At 38.0% G+C, this 25932-nt stretch overlaps 1 protein-coding gene across 10 annotated transcripts in view; it reads right to left on the reverse strand.

Moving 5' to 3' along the window:
- The window catches only part of TTC33 (tetratricopeptide repeat domain 33), a 67521-nt gene that overhangs the window by 20253 nt on the left and 21336 nt on the right, over window positions 1-25932 (reverse strand). For 3 of the 10 annotated variants that reach the window (XM_085002159.1, XM_085002163.1, XM_085002162.1), the window contains exons 3-4: window positions 13868-13949; window positions 11553-11684 (exon numbers count right to left, since the gene is read on the reverse strand). In XM_085002159.1, coding sequence (XP_084858285.1) covers window positions 11553-11684; window positions 13868-13949 — 214 coding nt within the window. Of the gene's footprint in view, window positions 1-1026; window positions 4297-4482; window positions 6915-11552; window positions 11685-13867; window positions 13950-15732; window positions 15857-25932 lie in introns of those variants that run through there. The other 7 variants (XR_014831196.1, XR_014831198.1, XR_014831195.1 and 4 more) reach the window with 4 other exon arrangements.

A 25932-nucleotide genomic window follows, 5' to 3' on the forward strand; every position in this document is an offset into this window, starting at 1 on the left:
CCCTAGCCTGGGCACTTCCATATGCCATGGGTGTGGTCGTAAAAAGACAAAACAAACAAACAAAATGGGATACTGTTAAGACAGGAATTCTTCCCAAACTGATATACAGAGTCAATACAATTCCAGTCAAAATCCCAGCAGATCAGGATGTAGAGACAAATAATTCTAAAACGCATATGAATGAAACTTTCTTATAGAAAAAAAAGAACAAAGTTGGGAAAATCACACTGGTTTTTAAGACTAAAAGACAGTGTGGAACTGGCTAAAGAACAGACACATAGATCAGTGCAACAGACTCCAGAACTCAAGGCAGACCCTTAAATACATGGTGAAGGATAGTTGTTGTTTTTTTTTTAATGAATAGTATTTGAATAACTTAAAAATTTTTTAAAATGAATCTATCACTTTACCTCATACATTACATAAAAATTAATTTGAAATGAATCACAGACGCAATTATATAGAAGCTAAAACTGTAAAACTCCTAGTAGAAAACAGAAAATTTTTCTGATCTTTGAGTAAGCACATATTTCTCGGCACACAAAAAATATAACCAACTTCTACTCTTCAAAAGGTATCATTAAGAAAAAGGCAAGCCATGGATGGGGACAAAATATTCATAATACATACATATCAGAATTTTTACTCAGAATATAGAAAAATCCTTAGAACTCAATAAGATAACCTGAATAAAAAAATGGACAAAATATTTGAAAAAGCACTTCCAAAAGAAGATATACAAATGTCACATAAGCTTTTGAAAAGATGCTCAACATCATCGGGGAAATGCATATTAAAACCACATTGAATACCATTATACATCCACTAAAGTCACTAAAATGAAAAGCAACAGCAATGCCAAGCATTGACAAGGATATGAAACTTTTTTTAATATACTGCTTGTTGGAATGCAAAATGGTACCAGTACTTTGGAAGTTTCAGTTTCCTCTAAAGCTACACATATATATGCACCATAAAACTGAGCAATTCCACCCCTGGGTACTTAAATATAGATCCACACACAGATTTACAGCATATGTACATAGCAGCTTTATTCATAATAGATCAAAACGCAGCTGTCCATCAACAACCTAGCTGTCTATCAACAGATATGAATAGTGACAAATTGTGGTATATCCATACAACAGAATAACGCTCAGCAATAAAAAGGAACATACTACTCATGTATAAGAGCATGGAAGAATTTCGACATGGACGGATTTTAATAGAATTAGGCTGAGTGAAAAAGCTCAGAAAGAATATATATTTTATATCTATTTACTAGAAATTCTAGAAAAGTCAAATCTATAGCCACAGAAAGCAAATTAGTTGAATAGTGCTGGTTGTTGGGGTGGAGGGAAGTGACTACAAATGAGCATTTGAGAACTTTCTGGGTGATGGAAATATTCTACCTATTGATAATGGTGAGGATATTCACACTTGTCAAACCTCTTCAAACTGTAAACTTATAATGAGTACATTTTATTACATATACATTACACTCTTAAGAAAGACAAGATGGGCAGAGATATTGTTTCATATTCTTTCTTTCAAATGAAATCTAGAGTCAATACTGTGGTCTATCACAATGCCTGGGCAGTAGACCTTTTAAATATCCTGAACAAATGTTTGCATGTTGCCTTGTCATTAACATGACCCATTTTCAATAGAATTTCCATGATTTTAAAAAAATCTAAAATTAGAAATTCCCAATTTGTTTTTGTCTCAGGCTTACTTCGAAATACAATCTGCACTAATCTTTGTTGGGGTTTGCAGAGTCATAAAAATAACACCCCCTTTCCCCTTCTGACTTTTGAGCCACTTGAGAGACAAAAAGTCATGCAAAGATTTAATGTCAGATTTATTGCTGAAAAAGTCTAAGTGGATGTAATCTGGGTTTGAGCCAACAATGGCTACCTAATATCAAAGCCAGAATTAGACCTGCTCACCAAGGCATGGGCCTTCCTGCACAACTACAGGTCTCCCCTTGCAGTGGCAGAGCGCCTTCACTGCAAAACATATTATTTCTGACAAGAGCCCACAACATAGGCTCTCTCCAGGCATGACACATCTGGAGAAAAAAAGGGAGAAAGGGGTTTGTATGTCCAGTTCTTTATTCTAAACTCCCTTTACTGAGGAGGTGGGAAGAGAGACTGGAATTCCTTGGTTAACAGATGTCCAAAGCAGCACTGTGGGAAAAAAGCCATGCCCATCCTCTGCCTTCCCAACAAAGACTAGCTTAAGATAAGCATTTTTTACCCCTTCTCCCACCTTGGCACACATAGCAGGTGAAGTTCACACACAGCACACATTAAGGCACAATTCACGGTACGCAGCTATAGGACCACCCCTTCTCTTCCATTCAAGTGGGCATATTTAATTACATGTGGCTAAAGTGACATATTTCATTTTAATTTCCTTTGGTAATGGGTAAATCATTTACAGATTTGTGTATTTTATCACTGGTTAAAAAATAATACTTTCTCAATCCTACAATGTCATCGATTACAAAATAGACCATCAGTTTAATGATATCTCAGGAAAAACACAATTAATACGCCCATTGATTTGACGATAATTATAGTACTATGGTTCTTGTGTCAACGTAGAACTCACTTAGATACATGTATGTCATGAAGTCAAAATCCTAAATCAATTTAGAAGGGTTTCTGACTCATGAAGCTGAAATTAAAGAAATGAATGACAATTTCCTACTGCTGGGAAAGAGAGTGAGGCAAGTTTTTGACATCATTACATAAAGCATAATTTTCAAAAAGGGCTATACTGATCAGTTATAACCATGGAAACTCTAGCATTCCGAGATGAAGCTTTTAATTTAAAGTCTTCACTACAGTTTTGACATATAACATCAATTTAAAAGCTGACAGCATACTTAGACTACCATAAAATTTTGTACGTAGGCCCCAATTAAAGTAGATCTAGGTTCTGTGATCTATACCTTGCACGATTTTTCAATGTTTATAATCTAAGAACCTGTTGTCCTGAGAATAATACATGATTCTCAAAGTCTCAGGTATGGTCTGGATGTGTAGTGCTCTAATGAGCGTTTATGCCATAAAATTTTAAAATAAGAATCATTCAAATTATATTCAGGAGTTCCCGTCGTGGCGCAGTGGGTAACAAATCCGACTAGGAACCATGAGGTTGCGGGTTCGGTCCCTGCCCTTGCTCAGTGGGTTAACGATCCGGCGTTGCCGTGAGCTGTGGTGTAGGTTGCAGATGCGGCTCGGATCCCGCGTTGCTGTGGCTCTGGCGTAGGCCGGTGGCTACAGCTCCGATTGGACCCCTAGCCTGGGAACCTCCATATGCCGCGGGAGCGGCCCAAGAAATAGCAAAAATGACAAAAAAAAAAAAAAAAACAAAAAAAACAAATTATATTCAATATAACTTGTGTTTAGTATTTCAGAAAGTATATTAAATATTTTTAATTGTATCAATATCATAAATTATCTTTCTTTCAGATTCACAAGAATTTGCTATTACAGTTAGAAAGCTTAGTAAAGATCTATCAGGGAGTTCCTGTTATGGCAGAGTGGATCAGTGGCGTCTCTGGAGTACTGGGATGCAGGTCTGATCCCCCAGCCAGCACAGTGGGTTAAGGATCCAGTTTTGCCACAGCTGCAGTGTACATCACAACTGTGGCTCAGATCTGATCCCTGGCCCGGGAACTCCATATGCTGTGGGGCAGCCAAAAAAGAAAAACAAAAAAAGATCTATCAGTAGTCACATCCTTATAAAATAATATATGTATTTTTCTTTTCATGTACATAAGAGTATTAACTAAGCATCTTTTCAGGCCTGAAGAAATGAGCTGCCTTTCCTCTCCATAATTCACTATTTCTTTCTCTCCTTCATCGTGCATCTAAAACATCATATATCTAATCTCTAAATAAGGAAGAGACTAACCTGCCTACCCATGTCAATACAGAGGAAACAGTAGGTTCATCAACAGAACTAGTGGCTACATGCACTCCATCCAGGGTCTTGCTTCTTTTGGGTTGAGGTGTAGAACTTATACCAAGATTAATCACCAAGCGATGGCCATCTGTCCTATGATATCAAAAGTAGTGACTTCTGGAGTTCCCATTGTGGCTCAGTGGGTTAGGAACCTGACTAAAATCCATGAGGATATGGATTCGATCCCCAGCCTCTCTCAGTGAGTTAAGGACCCAGCATTGCTGTGAGTGGTGGTGTATGTCGCAGACACGGCTTGGATCCCGCATTGCTGTGGCTGTGGCATAGGCCAGCAGCTACAGCTCCAATTTGACCCCTAGCCTGGGAACTTCCATATGCCATGCGTGTGGCCCTAAAAAGAAAAAAAAAAAAGTAGTAGTGACTTCTCACTTTCAGATAAGCAAAAGATTACAAAGAAGCTTTCCTCCTTTCTTAAAATCAGAAGAAAGTAAGGTTAAGTAACTCAAAACTAATTCAAGTTCTCACAGAAATACCATATACTGAGTATTTCACGTGCAAGACACCATACAAGGTGCTTTACATATTTTATTTTTACATAAGAAAGAAATTAAATAAATCAAATTTTTTTAAAGCTAGCAACACAAAACAATAGGCAAATCTTTAAAAGGTGAAAAAAAAGTATTTGTTCACAAATAATACAATAAACAAACACCCGTTACTCAAAACAACATACAAAATGGTAAGAGCTCACTCCTATAGATACCCAACTACCTATCCTTTGAGTATTCTTTATTAACCAAATAAAATATAATTAATATCTGTGGGTTTTTTTTGATCTTTCTAAAACTAACCTCTCTGGACCAGAGCTAACTGGCTGATACAACTTTGGGGAAAAATATAATGCTTTTCAAGACAAGTGCTAACCTCTCCAAATCTGAAAAAAAGAGGTAATTATTCCACTAAAAGAAATGTTCTCTAAATCATCTGACAAAAACATAGACCATTACATACATGCTCCAAGATAGAAAGGTAAGCTTCCTTATAATAAAGTATCTTACTTCATCTCTAACAAGGATGAAATTAATTTTACACCAATTACAGCTTCCTGAGTGTCAGAATTAACAGTACCAGCAGTTCTATATAACTGTACTTCAATATATGTTGTATAAAAATAATAATTAACGTTACAATGACAGTATTGATTTGTGGATGTGACTATGAACTTTCAATGAAATATATTCTTCAATATGTCCTTTTCTACTCATGGAATTGAACCATAAATCACATTTCAGTTTCTATTTATGTTGTGCCTAAGGTATTCACTCACTGGCACTTTAATAACATCTCTTCTTTTAATTTTTAGAAAGATATAATTTAGCTATTTAGATATAATTATAATTGTTTCTCATTTCACTGAGTAGTTCCAGGAAAATTATTTGGAAAAGGAATTCTAAAATATCAGCTGAAAAGTTATAAGCAAGGGATAAGTTAAGAACTTTAAAGGTTTTTAATCTTTTAAAAATAAGGAAAAGAAGGAGTTCCTATTGTGGCACAGCAGAAACAAATCCAACTAGTATCCATGAGGATGTGGGTTTGATCCCTGGCCTTGCTCACTGGGTTAAGGATCTGGCACTGCTGTGAGCACCGGTGAAGGTCGCAGATGTGGCTCAGAACCCGACTTGCTGTGGCTGTGGCATAGGCCAGCAGCTGTAGCTCTGATTTGACCCCTAGCCTGGGAACCTCCGTATGCCTTGGGTGCAGCCCTAAAAACAAACAAAAAAACCAAAAAAAAGGGAAAAGAAAATACTGCTTTTGACTGGGACATTAGCAGTGCAATTTGTTTTGATGCATATATAAGAGCTACTTGTTTAAAAAATGTACATCTTAAAAGTGACTTGCTATCTACTGTAATAATTAAAAAAAATAAAACCATCATTCTGACATTTATCAGTACTTTATACATCTCACAAATACTGAAGGTGGCATCAACCTTTGTTATAATTTTAAAGTTAAAACATAAGCAAAAGCACAAATCGGAATTCAGAGAAAATTCAGAAAATGTTCAGCATGTACACATTTGCATGCATTTTCAGCCAAACTTTCAAAGATTCTATGTATAACCAAATAACAACTTTGAATCAAAATGAATATCAAAAAGGCTCAAGCTTTGTGAGAGTCTTACTCTAATGACGCAAGAAAAACAGAAGAGTGAGTAGTAACAGTACATTTCTATCAGGGAAAGAAATCACCTACCTCCTTTATCATAAAGCAAAAGTCAACAAGTCAACATTTTAATAACACTGGTGGTCAAGTTATGCACTATCTGAGAATTTACTGTTCAGGTTGTGTCTTTGAAAAGCATTCACTCATATATTTGCATTAAGTTATTTAAGCTTATTAAGCAAATATTGTACTCAGAATTTTAATCTTAGGAGGAAATCATAACTTAACAAAGTATAGTCCAAACACTATACAATAATTCCTCAATTTAGTTTTTCTATGGCTCATCTGAGAAACCTATTTATAAACAGGAGTTTTGCCCTGTTTCTCCGCAGTAAATGCCCCCATGCCTAAAACTTCAAGTGGCAAAATCAAAGACAGATTCCAATGACTCCTGCTGAGCTTCATCGGGCTTTGATAAAAACAGAGCCATCTGGCGGCGCAGCACCATCTTCCTTCTCAGTCACAGTCTCTACAGTCCCAGAAGCTGACACGATAACCATTGTTTTATTTGCTGAAACTGTCTTCTGTTTTTCAGCAATAGCTGCACAAACAGCAACAATCTCATCACTTTCAAAGTCATAATCAGGAATTGACTTTGGTGAGAAATGTGTTACTTCTGTTGGTGCTTCACTTTTTTTAATCCTCTGTGCTACCTTCTGCTGCTCCTGGAGCGTTCTGGCCCAAGAAAGGTCTTCTTTCCAGATTTCAGGGTTCATTGGATAGATATGAAGGGCTATTTGAAAACTTCGAATTGCCTAGGAGGGAGAAAGTGTCAGAGTTTTTGTTTGCTTAGTTTTAAAAATGAGTGTATTTAATGTAATCCATAATATCCACATCTCTCTCATTTTTTTTTTCTTTCTCAACATATTGGACTGTAAAGATGGAAGTTAGATCTGTGCTCTAACCACTAGATGATAGTTACAATTAAAAAAAAAAGTCATACTGTGAAAGAAAGTGGCTGAAAAATTGTTGATGAAGACTAAAAAGTACATTTAAATAGAGGTACTGTGTCCCAGTATCAAGGCAAAAAATCTTTATCATCATGTAAACTTCTTTATCCACAATACAAAAGAAACTGATCTTCATGATTACGCCCATGAGGCATTCTAAGACATGAAAAAAGTGCTGAATTAATAAAATTTATATTTCATGAAAAATACAGAGGTACTGATATTATAGTTTGGAACAAGGCAAACGCATTGTTCAGCTTCTGCAGATGAGCAAACATATGAAACTGGGAATTTCCTGAGATAATTCATAATCAGAAGGATACTAGGAATGCGCATCTTTGAAGCCAATAGTTTAGATCATAATACTTATAATATGTCTTAACTGTCACAGGAAACAGGGACATTGTATAATAATAAAAGGGTCAAATCATCAGAAACATGTAACAATTATAAATATATATGCACCCAACATCAGAACACCTAAGAATATAAAGTAAACAATGACAGAACTGAAGGGAGAAAGAAACAGCAATAAAGTATTAAAGGAGACTTCAATACTCTACTTTCACTAATGGATGGAACACCCAGACAGACGATCAATAGGAAACAGAAGACCTGAACAACTCTACAGACCAAAGGGACCTAACAGTCATATATAGAATGTTTTATCCAACAGCAACAGAATTACACACTATTCTCAAGAACACAGGGAACATTTTCCAGGATAGATCACATCTTAGATCACAAAACAAGTCTTAAAGACACTCCAAGTATCTTTTTTGACTACCATGGCATAAAACTAGAAATCAAGATGGAAACTGGGAAAATTTACAAATATGTGGAAATTAAACAGCATATTCTTGAAAAACCAGTGAATCAAAAAGAAATCAAGGCGTTCCTGGTGTGGCTCAGTGGAAACGAACCCAACTAGTACCCATGAAGACACGGGTTCGATTCCTGGGTTACTCTGTGGGTTAAGGATCTGGCGTTGCTGTGAGCTGTGGTGTAGGTCACAAATGTGGCTCCAATCTGGTGTTGTTGTGGTTGTGGTGTAGGCTGGCAGCTGTAGCTCTGATTTGACCCCTCACCTGGGAACTTCCATATGCCGCAGGTGTAGACCTTAAAAAAAAAAAAATTTAAAAAAAAGAAATCAAAAGAGAAAACAGAATGTATCTGGAGACAAATAAAAATGAAAATATAACCTACAGATACTATAGGATACAGCAAAAGCAGAACTAAGTAGGAAGTTTTTAATGATAAATGCCTATGTTAAAAAGAAAGATCTCAAGTAAAAAAACCTTTAAAGTTTTTGTTTGTTTGTTTGTTTGTTTGTTTTTTGGTCTTTTCTAGGGCCACACCCTCGGCATAGCTTTTTACACTTCAAAGAATTAGAAAATGAAGAACAGACAAAGCCTGTAACGATTTTCCAACATATACACTCGACTCTGCTAAAAATCTAAATAATTACTCATAGAGATATGTCAGACTTTTAACTTACTGCTTGTTCTACTGATGTGTGTATTTTCTTTTTTTCTTTTTTTTTTTTTTCCACTTTTTAAGGCTGCACCTGCAGCATATAGAGGTTTCCGAGCTAGGGGTCGAATCAGAACTACAGCTGCCAGCCTTCGCCAGCAACAGGGGATCCAAGCTGTGTCTATGACTTACACCACAGCTCACAGCAATGACGGATCCTTAATCCATGAGTGAGGCCAAGGATTGAACCCGCATCCTTATGAGCCTAGTCAGGCTTGTTAACTGCTAAGCCATGAAGGGAACTCCTTATCTGGTATTTTCTTATGTTTTTTTCCCACATGTATACATATATTAAGAATTCTTAGATGTTAGAAAATTTGCTCGCTTTTATTTTTATAGTACCCCTTCATCATGACATTGTGTAGCTATTTTTTAACTATTCTAGTGTTTCAAAAGAATAGCTTAAGTTTACATAAAAATTATAAATTTAGACTTCTTTCAAGTAGAGCCCTAAAGTTGTATTAAATAGGGGAAAATATTTTTAATTCCTCCAAGAATTTCACAATAGAAAGAAATGTATCAAGGGAAAAAAAACAACAGTTGAACTGGTACTCTTACTTTAAAAACTTAAAATATTGAATAATTTTACTTTTATTGGTTGATTCAAAGTATCTTTGTTGTCTCTCCTGTGATATATTTTCTTTCTTTATAGGACAATCTTGTTAAATATTATGTCCTGGAAATTTTTTTTCCATTACCACAGGCACTTTTAGCAAAACAGATAATGATTTTTAAATTTTTAATAAAGGAGAAATTGATAAAAATTATTATGGATAGACCTTTATATTGCTGTTAACTTACTAGAAAACTAAATTAGTTTCTTTTTCCCAACTCTGATACAATTTTAGTCTTCAGATTAAAAAAAAAAAAAAAGATGGGAATTCCTAAAAAGACCCCCCCCAAAAATAAAAGAAGAAGAAAAGATGACTATGCTTTAAATGGCAAGGAAAGAAAACAAACTTTGGTTAAACTGGTTTCTACCACTGGTATCTTATTTCAGATTATCATTTTTAAGTTACTTTACTTCAAAATTTTTTTCTTTTTTTTTTTTTATCTTTTTAGGGCCACACCCGTGGCACATGGAGGTTCCCAGGCTAGGGGTCAAATCGGAGCTGTAGCTGCCAGCCTACACCACAGCCACAGTCACACCAGATCCAAGCCACACCTGTAACCTACACTGCACCTCACAGCAACGTCAGATCCTTAGCCCACTGAGCAAGGCCAGGGATTGAACCTGTGTCCTCATGGATGCTAGTCAGATTCCTTTCTGCTGAGCCATGACAGGAACTCCACTTTAATCAATTCTTCTCTCACCAAAATTCCTTAGCATCTCTGAGAATCTGACAAACATATTTTTTGATAATCAGAAATAATGATGTAAGAGTATCAGAAAAAATCTAAGTTATGTACAACTTACTAAAGTCATTAATAAAGTTAAATTCAGGATTTACCAATAATTTTAGCCTTTAAAGAAAGTTTTTGGAGTTTATTTGGTTTTGCTTTATTTTTTTCTATTAATGGTGATACACTATTTTTATTTAATTTACCATTTGTGTTTCAGTTTTGTCAGTTGACCCAGTAATGTCTTTATTTATTCATTTATTTTTATTTTATTTTATTTTATTTTGCATTTTAGGGCCGCACCTGTGGCATATGGAAGTTCCCGAGCTAGGAGCTGAATCGGAACTGTAGCTGCTGGCCTACACCACAGCCACAGCAATGCGGGATCCAAGCCACATCTGTGACCTATATACCATAGCTCACAGCAACGCCGGATCCTTAACCCACTAAACAAGGCCAGGGATGGAAACTGCATCCTCATGGGTACTGATCAGATTTGTTTCTGCTGAGCCATGACGGGAACTCCTGGTTTCGTTTTATTTTTAACTATAAAAGGCTAATAAAAGCATAAAAAAATCACAATTTATTTAAGGACAAAGAGGAAATTTGGCACCACTATATTAGATTTGCAAACACTTTTTAAAAAATTAAGTTGGGTATACATAGCCCAGTCAAAACAAAAACAAAACAGGACAATTCTCACAGTCAACTCTGACCTACTTAGCCTTTGCTACCTACAAGGCATAGTCCAGACAAGCTTAGAAATGCATTAAGTACCAGTTTATAGTAAATTTTATACAATGAAATGTATTCATTTTCATAAGCTTCTACCCTTCCCTATTTCTCCCCTCACAAGCCCCTTTTCAGTCTAAATAATTTTTTCTTTTGTCTTTTTAGGGCCACGCCTGTGGCATATGGAGATTCCCAGGCCAGGAGTTGAATTGGAGCTGTAGCTGCCAGCCTACGCAACAGCCACAGCAACACGGAATCCAAGCCACATGTGCAACGTACACCACAGCTCACAGCAATGCCGGATCCTGATCCCGCTGAGTGAGGCCTGGGATCAAACTTGGGTTCTAGTGGATGCTAGTCATATTCGTTAACCACTGAGCCACGACAGGAACTCCTCAGTCTAAATATTTATCACCATTACTCTGCCATATTCGACTCTTCTTTCCTCAACATAATCTTTTAGTGGTTTTGTCTCCATGGTGATATGAATACCACTTTACAATGTGGTAAATTTAATGATGCAAGGAATTAAGCTAAGAGTTATTTTGTATTTAAATAAGGTTTATCAAATGCCAACATTTCATGTTCATTTTTTTTTTAATTCCCATGATGCCAAATACTTGAAAAATATTCTGACACTGATATAACTGATGTTTGCAATAGAAAAAGATGTTCGGTAATAACTTTGATCTGTGTTTATGGGTTAATACCTTCAAAAGGTTACTTGCTATTTACTTTTTTGGGTCGATTTGATAAACGACTATTTACTTTTTGGTTCAGCTGATCAGAAATATGTCAAAACAAAATGTCATCACTGTAATACTCTGACTTCCTTACCAAGACTATCTCTCCTAATCCAAGCTGAGCACGCCCCAAAGTTTGCCAAGACTCCCACGAATGTGGATTTCTCTGGACAGCCATTTCTGCAGCATGAACTGCTGGGAACATTTCATGAAGAGACATTAGGACCTAAAGCCAAAAAAGAAGAAACAAAACCCATCATTCATATTCATAAATGAGTAAACTAAACACTAGCCAAAAAATGGATAATCATATATAAACAACTCTTTTCATTTTAAAAATATATTTTTAGTCTGGTAAACATTGTAAATCAGTGGTGCTGACTCCCTCCTCTGCTAGTCAGGGTTAGAAATTATATTCTTCCTACTCCTAAAACAAACTGAAAAATATTAACTATTCCTTTTTCAATTATTGAACCCTACTGTTCATCTGGTCAAAACCAGGTGGCCATATTCTGGCCATGGTGGCTCAGAGCTCTTTGAACTCTCAATTCCCCTTCTATTTATTCTACTTACAATGTGGCTTTTACGGAACCCCAGGTACTGCTGTCAAACTAGGTAAATTTAAATTCGTTCAACCACCCATCCTGTCCCTAGCAAACACCTTTCTGCTAAAAATATCATTTAAACATTCCACCAGTCTCCCCAAAACCAAATTCTTCAAATCATACAAACCAGAAAAATCAGGGAGGTCCAGACCCCTCCACTTCAATTTATGAGAAAGGGCTGGATTTTATCTATAATCTTTGGGACCATTTGCATTTCACAAGATTTGTGACACAACCAGCATTATCAGGTTCCATTTTTTTGTTGTTGTTGTTGTTGCTTTTTAGGGTGGCATATGGAAGTTTCCAGGCTAGGAACTAATTGGAACTGCTAATTGGAACTGCAGCGGCGGGCCTACGTCACAGCCACAGCAAAGCCAGATCCAAGCCACTCCTGCAACCTATATCACAGCTCACATCAACACCAGATCTATAGCCCATCGAGTGAGGCCAGGGATTGAACCCGCATCCTCATGGATACAAGTAGGATTCGTTTCCACTGAGCCACAAGGCAACTCCTATCAGGTTCCAAATTAAACAACTCATTTCACACCGCTTGTCACAAATCCTACCTTTAATATACAAACATATTCAAGGCTGAAAATGAAAGACTTATCCAAGGTCCTTAAAGCACTTCATTCAGTGGACATATTTTATTTGAGTTTTTCCCGGCAAACTAAAATCAGAGCTGGAAAGGGATGTGCCCTGTTTGGGATCATCATCTGAAGGTTGTCAGTTTGTAGATCAAGTCTGAATTGCAACTACTCCCTGATAAAAGTACATTTAATGTTCTGTTTGAGATTTTTAAAGTCTCTTGGATAACCTAACACAAGTGCTTAGAAGTTTTCTTTATGAACTTTCCCACAAAATACAATAAATGCATTTTTAAGTACAAATGTTATTTTTAAACTATTAATAAATTGAGTCTATTCTGACCTTTTACTAAGGACTCAGACATTTTTGGAGAAACGGCATCATCTAAAATCCAATCCAAGGAGTGTCTGTTGTGGCTTGGGGTAATGAATATGACTAGTATCCATGAAGATGTGGATTCAATCCCTGGCCTTGCTCAGTGGGTTAAGGATCCAGCATTGCCATGAGCTGTTGTGTAGGTGTCCCAAACACAGCTCAGATCTGGCATCACTGTGGCTGTGGTGTAGGCCAGCAGCCGCAGCTCCGAATCGACCCCTGGCCTGGGAACCTCCGTATCCCATGACTGAAGGCCAAAAAAACAATCCAATCCAGGAATTCCCGCTGTGGCACAATGGGATCAGCGGCATCTTGGGAGTGGTGGGATGCAGGTTTGATCCCCAGGATATGGTGGGTTAAGGATCCAGCATTACCACTGCTGTGGCTTAGGTCGCAACTATGGCTCAGATCTGATCCCTGGCCTGGGAGCTCCACATGCCTTGTGGCAGCCAAAAAAAAAGAAAAAAAAAAAAAAAATCCGATCCATCCTCATTCTGAAGAAACTGAGTTATTGCTAAATCCACTACAATTAATTTCCAAGGAAAGCTAAACACATTTCATTTATTTAAGTGATCACAAGTGACTTTTTAAAAGATATGCATCTGCTCATATCTTACCCATAGTTAGGTTGAAATAAAAGTTAACTTCATTGTGAAGGCAAACAAATTTCAAATTTGATGCATAAAGAAGAGTCATAAATAATATGGTGACATATGTCTTTCTTAAATAAACTATATTTGAAAAAGAAAATGGGAGGAAATGCTCTTTTGGTTCATCATTGCTCACCAGACAAACAGTGCAATTTTATAACCAAAGTGAAATTCTTCATAGTCATTACCTGTGATTTCATCTCATACAGGGTAGCATCATTTGGGGTTAACTGTAGTGCTTCATCCCACTTCTGAATTGCCTCTCGATATCTATGGGTGTTAAAGTTATATCAATATTATATTTTCAGTAAGTTTTTCAAAAGACTCTATCAAATTTAAAAAAACAGATACTAAAAAATAATTGTTCATCAAGAAATATCTCTATTTAAGAACTGATATTTAGTTTTTTACGAAACTTCCATATTGTTCTTCATAATGGCTGCACCAGCTTACATGCCCACCAACAGTGTAGGAGGGCTCCTTTTCTCCACAACCTCTCCAGCATTTACTGTTTGTAGACTTTCTGATGGATCCTTGAAAATCTAAATATAGAACTACCATATGACCCAGCAATCCCACTCCTGGGTATACATCTGGAAAAAACCATAATTTGGAAAGATACATGCATCCCAATGTTCACTGCAGCACTATTTACATAAATAGCCATAACATGGAAGCAACCTAAACATCCATCAAGAGAAGACTGGATAAAGAAGAGGAAGTACATATATACAACAGAATATTACTCAGCCATAAAGAAGAGTGAAATAATATCATTTGCAGCAACACGGATGAACCTAGAAATTATCATACTAAGTGAAATCAGACAGAGACCAATATCATATGAGATCACTAACATATAGAATCTAATTTTTAAAATGACACAACAGAACTTACAAAACAGAAAGAGACTCCAAGATTCTGAAACCAAACTTATGTTTGCCAAAGAGGAAACATGGTGGGGGAAGAATAAATTAGGGGGTTGGGACTGATATACACACTATATATATAAAATAGATGAGTAACAAGGACCTACTGTATAGCACAGGGAAATTTACTCAATACTGTATAATGACCTATATGGGAAAAGAATCTGAAAAGGAATGGATATATGTATAACTGATTTACTTTGCTGTATGCCTGAAATTAACACAACTTTGTAAGTTAACTATATCCTAATAAAATAAATACATAAATAAAATGTAAAAAAGAACTGATAATACTGATATTTAAAAAGGAAGAAAATTTAATAGATGAACGGAAAGGATAGCAAAAGAGGATAAAGCAAAATATAAGTAAAAAGACCTTGAAAATCTTTCTCCAACATTTTATTTTCTTTTTTTTTTTTTTGCTATTTCTTGGGCCGCTTCCGCGGCATGTGGAAGTTCCCAGGCTCGGGGTCGAATTGGAGCTGTAGCCACCGGCCTACGCCAGAGCCACAGCAACGTGGGATCCAAGCCGCGTCTGCAACCTACACCACAGCTCACGGGAACGCCGGATCGTTAACCCACAAGCAAGGGCAGGGACCGAACCCGCAACCTCATGGTTCCTAGTCGGATTCATTAACCACTGCGCCACGAAGGGAACTCCCAACATTTTATTTTCTAGGCTAAGAAATCACCACCAGAACGTCTTTTTTTCTCATCAACCTCAAGGTCTACATATGTTGTCACTCATCTTAGATCTATTACAAAGGTATTTTCTCAAGAATTCATAATCCAATTGCAACCCTGGCTCCACTGCAGCAATCCAGCTGACGCAGACGATAATTTAAGATGTTGCCGGGTCATTTTGTAAAGATTCTTCAGTTTTCAGGTTCTTTATCTATAAGCTCCATGAGCATATGTCTTGTTTATCACTATCAACACATAAGTTTATGAGAAATGGGTACCAAAATGAAAAACAGTAAGAAGACAGTGATTGCCATCATGATCTTTTCATTGATGTTCTCTCAGTCATGACTCTTTTGAACTAACTTCTCTACCTAGAGGTCCTATAGACACCTCAAACTCAAATGCCCAAAACTGACCTTAGCACACACCATGCCAAATCTGCAGTAGCACAGCAGCACTTACTTTTTAAAAAACAAAGGAATGATTAAATCCTATATGGTATCCAAAGCAGTCATTGCCATAGCATCCTTCGCAAAGAGTTAACTCATGTTTACTTGAATATTTCTAGAAGAAGAAAGTTATAATTACCAGAACATTCTTCACTGCCATGAGTTGAAACTTCCTATCCTCTACTTTTCCCTCAATAGTACTAATTCTGTTTTTAAAGCTAAACAGAAAATATATAATCCACCGGTTTTCATTTCTGGCTACATACAGATGACATCAGGAGGTTCTGGAGGGGGGAAAAAATGTGTGTCTGTGCACGCACACGCGCACACACACACACACACACACACACACGCTGGATCCTGTCTCAGATCAATGAAAACAAATTCTTAGAGTAGGGCCCAGGCATCAGGTAATTTCTGAAATTTCCTCAGGTTATGCTAATAAAAATCAGGGCTGTAAACCACTAATATCTCTCATAGGCTATTAAGCCCTATCATGTGCTATCTTCTCTTGAATCACTTTTTGTTACCCTTCATTTCCCCTGTACATATTCTTGGGCATAATTTCCTACCTAAAATGTGAAGATCCAAATCAAATATAATAACCAAAATGTGGGCTCATTTGCATTGATCATTATTTAAGCAAGGAGCAGAAAACTAAAGAAATAAAGGCAGAATTTGGTAGAAAACACAAAGTTAGGAGTTCCCGTCATGGTGCAATGGAAATAAATCCAACCAGAAACCATGAGGTTGCAGGTTCGATCCCTGGCCTTGCTCATTGGTTAAGGATAGGCGTTGCCGTAAGCTGTGGTGTAGGTCACAGACACGGCTCAGATCTGGCGTTGCTGTGGCTCTGGCTTAGGCTGGCAGCAACAGCTCCAATTGGACCCCTAGCCTGGGAAGTGAGAAGCTCCACATGCTGCAGGTGTGGCCCTAAAAAGACAAAAGACAAAAAAATAAAAAGAAAGAAAGAAAGAAAATACAAAGTTAAAGAACATAAAAAAGTATATTCTCAGAGTTCCCGTCGTGGCGCAGTGGTTAACGAATCCGACTAGGAACCATGAGGTTGCAGGTTCGGTCCCTGCCCTTGCTCAGTGGGTTAACGATCCGGCATTGCCGTGAGCTGTGGTGTAGGTTGCAGACACAGCTCGGATCCCGCGTTGCGGTGGCTCTGGTGTAGGCCGGTGGCTACAGCTCTGATTCAACCCCTAGCCTGGGAACCTCCATATGCCGCGGGAGCGGCCCCAGAAATAGCAACAACAACAACAACAAAAAGACAAAAAAAAAAAAAAAAAAAAAAAAGTATATTCTCTGTCTCAGTTTTCATCCTGCTATAGCATTCCTTTACTAGTAAATAATACAAATGGCTAATATTGTCTCCAGTGTCTTATGCCATTGTGGCAAATGGCAAAAGGGCTATAACTATCTTAGAATAAGTTTACCACATTGCCAACTCCATGGCTAGAAACAGGGGTGAGAGTGGACAGAGTAGGAGTGCACATTATAAAGCCTGCCTTAGCTGTCACATGGATTGTAGCAATGGCTACTATTATTTTGTAGTAGCAGGCTATGTATAACTGAAAGCTGAAGAATTACTACACAATGGCTGGCAGTCTGAATATGCAGAAATGATCATCAGAACTACTATTAATATCTTCTTCCCTAACAGAGGCCCCTGCTGGTCCTGAGGAGATATTTGTTTGAAGATGGTATTTAACTCTGGTGAAAGACTACTTGAAATTTTATAACTACCAATGATTTGAAGACTGTGACTGTTGTTCATCTCATCTTTATGAAGCACGACCATGATTCTGTATGTTTTTCCCTGCCTCTGCCTAGAACAGCAAAATTATTACGTCACAAATCAAATCTCTATGAGTTCCCGCTGTGGTGCAACAGGCATCTCTGCAATGCCAGGATGCAGGTTCTGGCCCTGGTCTGGCACAGTGGGTTAAAGGATCCAGTGCTGCTGTAGCTGTGGCATAAATCGCAACTGCAGCTCAGATCTGATCCCTGGCCCAGGAACTCCACATGCCTTGGGGAAGCCAAAAAAAAAAAAAAAAAAAAAAGAGAGAGAGAGAGAAAACCAAAACAAACAAAACAAAAACAAATCAGGAGTTCCTGCTGTGGCTCAGCAGAAACAAACCTGACTAGTATCCATGAGGGTGTGGCCCTCAAAACAAATACAAATCAAATCTCTAAGAACTTCACTAAGTGAAAATTATTTTTACAAAGGATTTTGCCAAACTCAAGCCTCTGGCTAGAGCCAGGGTCCAGTTGAGATAAGCAGTCTCACTGTCCTTCTAGCTCAAAGATCCCTTAAGAGTGCTCCATGCACTGCTCTGTTTTCTATGGACTCTGGTTACTCCTGCACAGTGTCAAGAGCCTAGCCTGCAAGGGCCTGAGTGGCTGGCACACAATTCTCCATATAGACTCCATGCTTAGCAGGTGGTAGACATAGACTGGCTAAACCACTGTGTCTCACTGTTAGCTTGTAGTTAACCTGAATGGGAATCTGAGGCCCAAATTTATTTATTTGTTTGTTTGTCTGTTTTAGGGCCACACCCAGGGCAAATGGAAGTTGAGGCTCAAATTCACTTACTTATTCATTCATTCATTTTAAAGCCATACCCAGGGCATATGGAAGTTCCCAGGCTAGGTGTCAAATCACAGCTGCAGCTGATGGCCTACACCACACCCACAGCAACGGCAGATCTGAGCCATGTCTGCAACCTACATTGCACCTCTCGGCAACGCCAGATCCTTTAACCCACTGAGCAAGGCCAAGCATCGAACCCACATCCTCATGGATACATTGATTCTTAACCTGATGAGCTACAATGGGAACTCCTCAAATTTATTTTTAAATAATTCTCATGCCGGTGTTAGCTTAGGCCCACCTAATGCACTTCAAGGTAAGTCCATTTAAGTGTCTTTTCAGGTGCCAGGAAAATTCTTTATAAATTCCCAGTACTTTATTAAAGCACCATCAACTACACAGAATTAATTAACTAGCTGCTTCTGTAGCTTTACCACCTATCAGAGAATACTACTTGGATTCATATAGTAACCACTAAAGGGAACCATTTTTATAGTCTTTCCTTTCCCAGCCCTCTCAGATAAAGCAGCCTCCTTTAAGCCAAATGTCCTTTGAAAAAAGAAGGATGGAAAGGAAAAGACACAAGGACTTCAGCCGGTATTCCACCTAGCAAAAAAGAAGATGAAAAGAAACATACAGAGAAGGAATGAGAAAGTCTGAACTTCAATGGTGGACTCTTTAAACCGCAGGGATAAAAACCACAGCTTACAGACAGGAGGGAAAGGGAAGGAGGAAGAAGATCTGCAGATCCCAGTGGGCCTCTTCCTTCTTTGATCTGCACATGCACATCTTTTAAGAGAGGCTAAGACTGCAAATCTATGCTGGCCACTAAGACACACTGGTAGCTTATGTTGGGTATTCAATATTCTTTTAATATAAAATGTTCTTATATCAGATTTTCTTTATGTTCCTTACCTAAGTAAATGACCATCTGTTTTGACATAAAAATTGTTTCCTGGGTATACAAATAGAGAAGAATCAGATAACAAAGGAAAGCACATGCACGGCACTGCAGGCATGCACACATACACACAAAGAAAAACTGAAGACACAATTTCACCACCCAAAGATGATAACAATAGTTAACATAGTTAACATTTCATTGTATATCCTTCTAGCTTAATATAATGTATATAATAGCACACACAAAACATTTTCTCAGGTTTTGATATCATCCAATGCTTTTCCCTAAAGCATAATGCTTAAAGACTGATTACTACTGTTCCAATGCAAAATTCATTCAAATGAATCCTCTATTATTGTTAGCCATTAATAGTTACCCTTTGGGAACCCTCCTGCACTGTTGGTGGGAATGTAAATTGGTACAGCCACTATGGAGAACAGTTTCGAGATACCTCAGAAATCTATACATAGAACTTCCATATGACCCCGCAATCCCACTCTTGGGCATCTATCCGGACAAAACTCTACTTAAAAGAGACACATGCACCCGCGTGTTCATTGCAGCACTATTCACAATAGCCAAGACACAGAAACAACCCAAATGTCCATCGACAGATGATTGGATTCGGAAGATGTGGTATATACACACAATGGAATACTACTCAGCCATAAAAAAGAATGACATAATGCCATTTGCAGCAACATGGATGGAACTAGAGAATCTCATACTGAGTGAAATAAGCCAGAAAGACAAAGACAAATACCATATGATATCACTTATAACTGGAATCTAACATCCAGCACAAATGAACATCTCCACAGAAAAGAAAACCATGGACTTGGAGAAAAGACTTGTGGCTGCCTGATGGGAGGGGGAGGGAGTGGGAGGGATCAGGAGCTTGGGATTATCACACACAATTTAGAATAGATTTACAAGGAGATCCTGCTGAACAGCATTGAGAACTTTGTCTAGATACTCATGTTGCAACAGAACAAAGGGTGGAGAAAAAAATGTAAATGTAATATATGCATGTAAGGATAACTTGATCCCCTTGCTGTACAGTGGGAAAAAAAAAAATAGTTACCCTTTGGTACGAACTTCCAACTATAAGATGAATAAGTTCTCAAGATATGTACAGTTTGGCATGGTTACTATAGTTAACAATACTGTATCATATACTTGAAAGTTTCTAAGAGAGCAAATCCTTTCTATTTATTTATTTATTTATGCTTTTTAGGGCCACACTCACTGCATATGAAGGTTCCCAGGATAGGGGTCTAATTGGAGCTACAGCTGCCGGCCTACACCACAGCCACAGCAACGTCAGATCCGAGCTGTGTCTGTGACCCACACCACAACTCATGGCAGTGCCGGATCCTTAACCACTGAGCGAGGCCAGGGATTGAACCTGCAACCTCATGGTTCCTAGTAGGATTCGTTTCTGCTGCACCACGATGGGAACTCCTAAGAGAGCAAATCTTAAATGTCTGCACCATACGCACAAAAAAGTAATTTTCTGAGGTGACAGATGTGTCAACTAACCTTACTGTGGTAATCATTTCAATATATATATCAAATCATCACAAGGTACTCTTTAAACTTACACAATGTTATATGTCAATTCAACCTCAATAAAGCTGGAAAAAATTACCCTTTGGCCATTACAATTCTCTTTTGGAAGGAAGTCAGCCATGAATAATAGTTATTAAGGAAAAAACATAGTTTGGAGGTCAATATAATACATCAAATATCTATATTTGATGTAAAACTGCCTAGAAATGAGATCATCTTAGAAGGAAGGTTATATAACTCAAGATTCATTTGCGATTTCCTGTAATTAAGAAAAAAAGCAACAGAAGGGAAAATAAATATTATATTTACTTAACTATACAACTCTCCTTCAGATTTTCTATTAATATAATCTGTCAGGTTTACATGGGATGGTTCCAATTGGTTTAGTTGTTAGAACTAGGAATCTCTAATCAAAAATTCAAATGACACTAATACCCTTAAAATATAATGAGATTATATCTAAAAAACAAGTCATATTCATGCTGTTTGATCCTCTGAAACTAGCCTACATGTTTAACAATTATAATTATAATTTAAAATTTTTGGTCTTATAGTAAAGGAGGTGAATCTTCATAATGAAAAACATAGCAGTAGCCTCTCATGTCTCCTCTCCTCAATCTAGTCTCCAAAATACAGGCGTGCCTGTGGCAGAAGTTTCCAGACCAGGGAATGAACCCGTGGCACAGCAGTGACAATGCCAGATCCTTAACCCACTAGGCCACCAGGGAGTTCCCAAGTACTTTCCATTTGAACTATGTAAACAATAAGGACATGTATTTGCATAGTAATTATTTTCAAAACTTTTGTAAGGGACAAAGAACTTTTTTCCTTCAACAACTTATCTGAGATATGGAAACAACCTAAATGTTCATTGACAGATGAATGGATTAGGAAGATGTGGCACATATACACAATGGAATACTATTCAGCCATAAAAAAGAATAAGGTAATGCCATTTGCAGCAACATGGATGCAACTAGAGATTCTCATACCAAGTGAAGTAAGTCAGAAGGAGAAAGACAAATACCATATGATATCACATATCTGGAATCTAACATATGAACTTATCTACAGAAAAGAAACTCATGGACATGGAGAACAGACTTGTGGTTACCATAGGGGAGGGAGAGGGAGTGGAATGGACTGGGAGTTTGGGGTTAGTAGATGCAAACTATTGCATTGGAGTGGATAAGCAATGAGGTCCTGCTGGATAGCACAGGGAACTATATCCAACCCCTTGAGATGGAACATGATGGAAGATAATATGAGAAAAACAATGTTTATATATGTATAACTGGGTCACTTTGCTGTACAGCAGAAACTGGTGGAACTCTGTAAATCAACTATAATAAAAATTTGTTTTTAAAAAAGGCAAGTGACAGAATGGTGTATCTATTTAGAATGTTACCATTTATGATGTTTTAAAAGATCTATAGCCCCACATGCTTATAAATATAAAGATAATCTTGGGCAAGGTATCAAGAAACTGGTAACCGTAACTGCCTGTTGGGAAAGTGAACTAATAGACTAGAGGACAGGAGTTAAGGCTAGACTCTTTATCATATGTCCTATTATTACTACATTTGCTTTTTACAATTATGAGTATATATAACTGCCTTTTTCATTAAAAGTGTAATGGAGTTCCTGTTGTGGTTCAGTGGGTTAAGGACCTGACATCTCTCTGAGGATGTGGGTTCCACCCCCAGCCTCGCTCAGTGGGTTAAGGATCCAGTGTTGCTACAAGCTGCAACATAGGTAGCAGATGTGGCTCTGATCTGGTGTTGCCCTGGCTGTGGTGCTAGGCCTGCAGCTCCAACTCCAATTCCACCCCTAGCCCAGGAACTTCCATATGCCACAAGTGCAGCCATAAAAAGAAAAAAAATCTTTCAAGAATAAATTAAACAAACCATGGATCTGGGGAAGATCACCTACAGAGGGAGAATGGATAAGAGATAAGAGACTAGGGTTGGAATTCTCAAAATTCACAGTTCAAGCAAAAAAAGAAGGACCAGCAAAGATGACTGAGAAGCAGAGAAAGAAAGGAAGGAGGAAATTCAGGAGTGTGTCTGATTTCAGAGAAGCCTAGAGAGGAGTCAGACATAAAGAGAATGACCATGTACTGAATACGTGAGCGAGATCTATCAGCGTGTAGGTCATGGGTGACACTGGCCAAAACAGTATATTCTTGGAATGGTGGGAATGGAAGCCAGAATGAAGAGTAAAGTAGAAGTAAGGAAGCAGGGACCATGAATGCTGACACCTCATATGGGAAGTTTCTCGATGAACACCTGAGAGAAATGAGAAGATTACTGGGCAGGAATATAAGATCAAGTGGTAGCTGACACAGATGTCAAACACAACATGTTCAAACTGAACTCATCATCATCTCCTACTCTGAATTTACTCTACCCTTATGCCCCCGACTTAAAGAACAGCATCACCAAGTCATTAAGAGAATCCTGAAGCCATTCTTGCCTATGCTTTTCCCTGCCCTAGATAACATTAGTTTGCAATCCTCCAATTCAATTTCTTTAACCCACTGTCTTTGCTCTTATTTACTGTAGGTCCTCAGTCTCCCAAGACTGTCATTTCAATTAACCAGTCTTCCTGAGACCAGTCTTGCCTAACTCCAATCCATTTTCTACTCTATCTCAGAAAAAATTTTCCAAATACATTTTTGGTAAGTTCGCCTCCTGTTAAAAATAATTCAATAGCTCCTGGTTACCTTCAGGACACTCAAGTTCAAGCCTCTTACATTTTGCTAGGCACCCAACAGACATTCTCTGCTCCGAACTCCCCATTCACCTCTAGACACTCCTTTCACCTGACTTTGTACATTATGCTCCTCTGGGTTCTACTGAATTATTTTCCATACTCCAAAGGGATTTTTTTCTTGGCTTTGTACTTTTTGATCCCTACAACTGCAACACTGTTCTGTCTCTAATTCAGTTAATTCCCATTTGTCTTTCTTTTTTTTTTTTGTAGTTTATATATTTTTAAATGATTTTTATTTTTTCCATTATAGCTGGTTTACAGTGTTGTCAATTTTCTACTGTACATCAAAGTGACCCAGCCACACACATATATACACATTCTTTTTCTCACATTATATCCTTCATCATGCTCCATCACAAGTGACTGGATATAGTTCCCAGTGCCATTCAGCAGGATCTCATTGCTTATCCACTCCAAATGCAAGAGTTTGCCTCTATTAACCCCGGATTCCCAGTCCATCCCATTTGTCTTTCATGACTGTTCTGATGCCATCTCCTCCCAGAAAATCATCTCAAACATGCTTTAATTCTTCCATTCTCCCATTTAGTTAAATGCCCTCCTTTTATATCATCCAATGAACTCTCTAAAACAGCACTCTTTATCAAGACAGCTTCCTTCTTTGTGTCACCCCAAGATGCTTATGTAATATTTTCTTTGTGGCATCAATGCCTAGCAAAACACTAAATAAATGTTCAGTGAGTAAAAATAAATAGAAGAGATTAATATATTAAGCTAATCTAGATGACGGAAGCAGAATATAAACAACAAACGGCAAATGATCCTGAACATAATTTTATCTTTGCTGAATCGCAGAACTTTTAGCTTTTGTGCAGCTTTAACTTTTTTTTTTTTTTTTTTTTTTGTCTTTTTGTTGTTGTTGTTGCTATTTCTTGGGCCGCTCCCGCGGCATATGGAGGTTCCCAGGCTAGGGGTCGAATCAGAGCTGTAGCCACCGGCCTACACCAGAGCCACAGCAACGCGGGATCCAAGCCGCGTCTGCAACCTACACCACAGCTCACGGCAACGCCGGATCGTTAACCCACTGAGCAAGGGCAGGGACCGAACCCGCAACCTCATGGTTCCTAGTCGGATTCGTTAACCACTGCGCCACGACGGGAACTCCCAGCTTTAACTTTTAATAATTTTTCCTGGAGTTCCCGTCGTGGCGCAGTGGTTAACGAATCCGACTAGGAACCATGAGGTTTCGGGTTCGATCCCTGGCCTCGCTCAGTGGGTTAAGGATCCTGCGTTGCTGTGGCTCTGGCGTAGGCCGGTGGCTACAGCTCTGATTCAACCCCTAGCCTGGGAACCTCCATATGCTGCGGGAGCGGCCCAAGAAATGGCAAAAAAAAAGACCAAAAAAAAAAAATTACAAAAAATAATTTTTCCTGATTATCTAAATTCTTGATGAAAGCAAAGTTGCACAGGCGTTTCCGTTACAGTGCAACGGGATCAGAGGCATCTCTGGAGCTCTGGGACACAGGTTCAATTCCTGGCTGGTCACAGTGGGTAATTGATCCAGCATCGACACAGCTGCCATGTAGGTCGCAACTGTGGCTCAGATGTGATCCCTAGCCTAGGAACTCCAAATGCTGAGGGGCGGTCATAAAAAAGAAAAAAAAAAGTTTTGTACATTAAACTCAAAAGCTCAAAACTTCATTCTAAATATAGTTGATTCCCATTCTCGGTAGTTATATTCTATAAAGTAACCACAAAGACTGAATTAGTGAATACTGAATCATTGCCACTAGGGTTCAGCAAGGCTCTGGTCACACCATTTTTATCAGCTGATGAACATATAACTCTATTTTACATGTGCTTCTGTTACAAAAGACATCTTATTTAATATATATTGCTGATTCACTAACACTGAACTCCTGGCCAGCACCACTGTAACTCAGGCCTGGATGAAGATACCTAAGGCACATCATAGCCTTCTCCTTAGCAACACTAGCCAGCACGTCTGCACTATGCTTGAAGGCCATTTTAAACAGCAAAATCACCAACAAAGAGCACAAAAATGTGGAAAACATAATATTAAACAGTCCACAGAGAGGATGCTTGTCTTCAGTATGAGAGCTGAAATAAAAAGGAGGGAGCATCACCTTGTCTGACTCAGCTGGGAACACACATATCTGGTAACTCAAACATTTCACAGCTCAGCGCATATATGCTAATGATATATGTGAAAAGCACCAGAATATTGATTTGGGGGTAACAACAAATGCAGAACCCATGAATGACTATGTGTAAGAAGAAATGTTACAGCATTCTGTCAATGTCAAATAAAATATAACTAAACACTAATGATCATCACTTTTTATGATTTTTATTTTTTATT

This window comes from Sus scrofa, chromosome 16, assembly GCF_054392235.1.
Source record: "Sus scrofa isolate SSC_HxYL_T2T_F1_AM1 chromosome 16, Sscrofa_HxYL_maternal_Yorkshire_Landrace_v2.0, whole genome shotgun sequence".
Taxonomy (NCBI): domain Eukaryota; kingdom Metazoa; phylum Chordata; class Mammalia; order Artiodactyla; family Suidae; genus Sus; species Sus scrofa.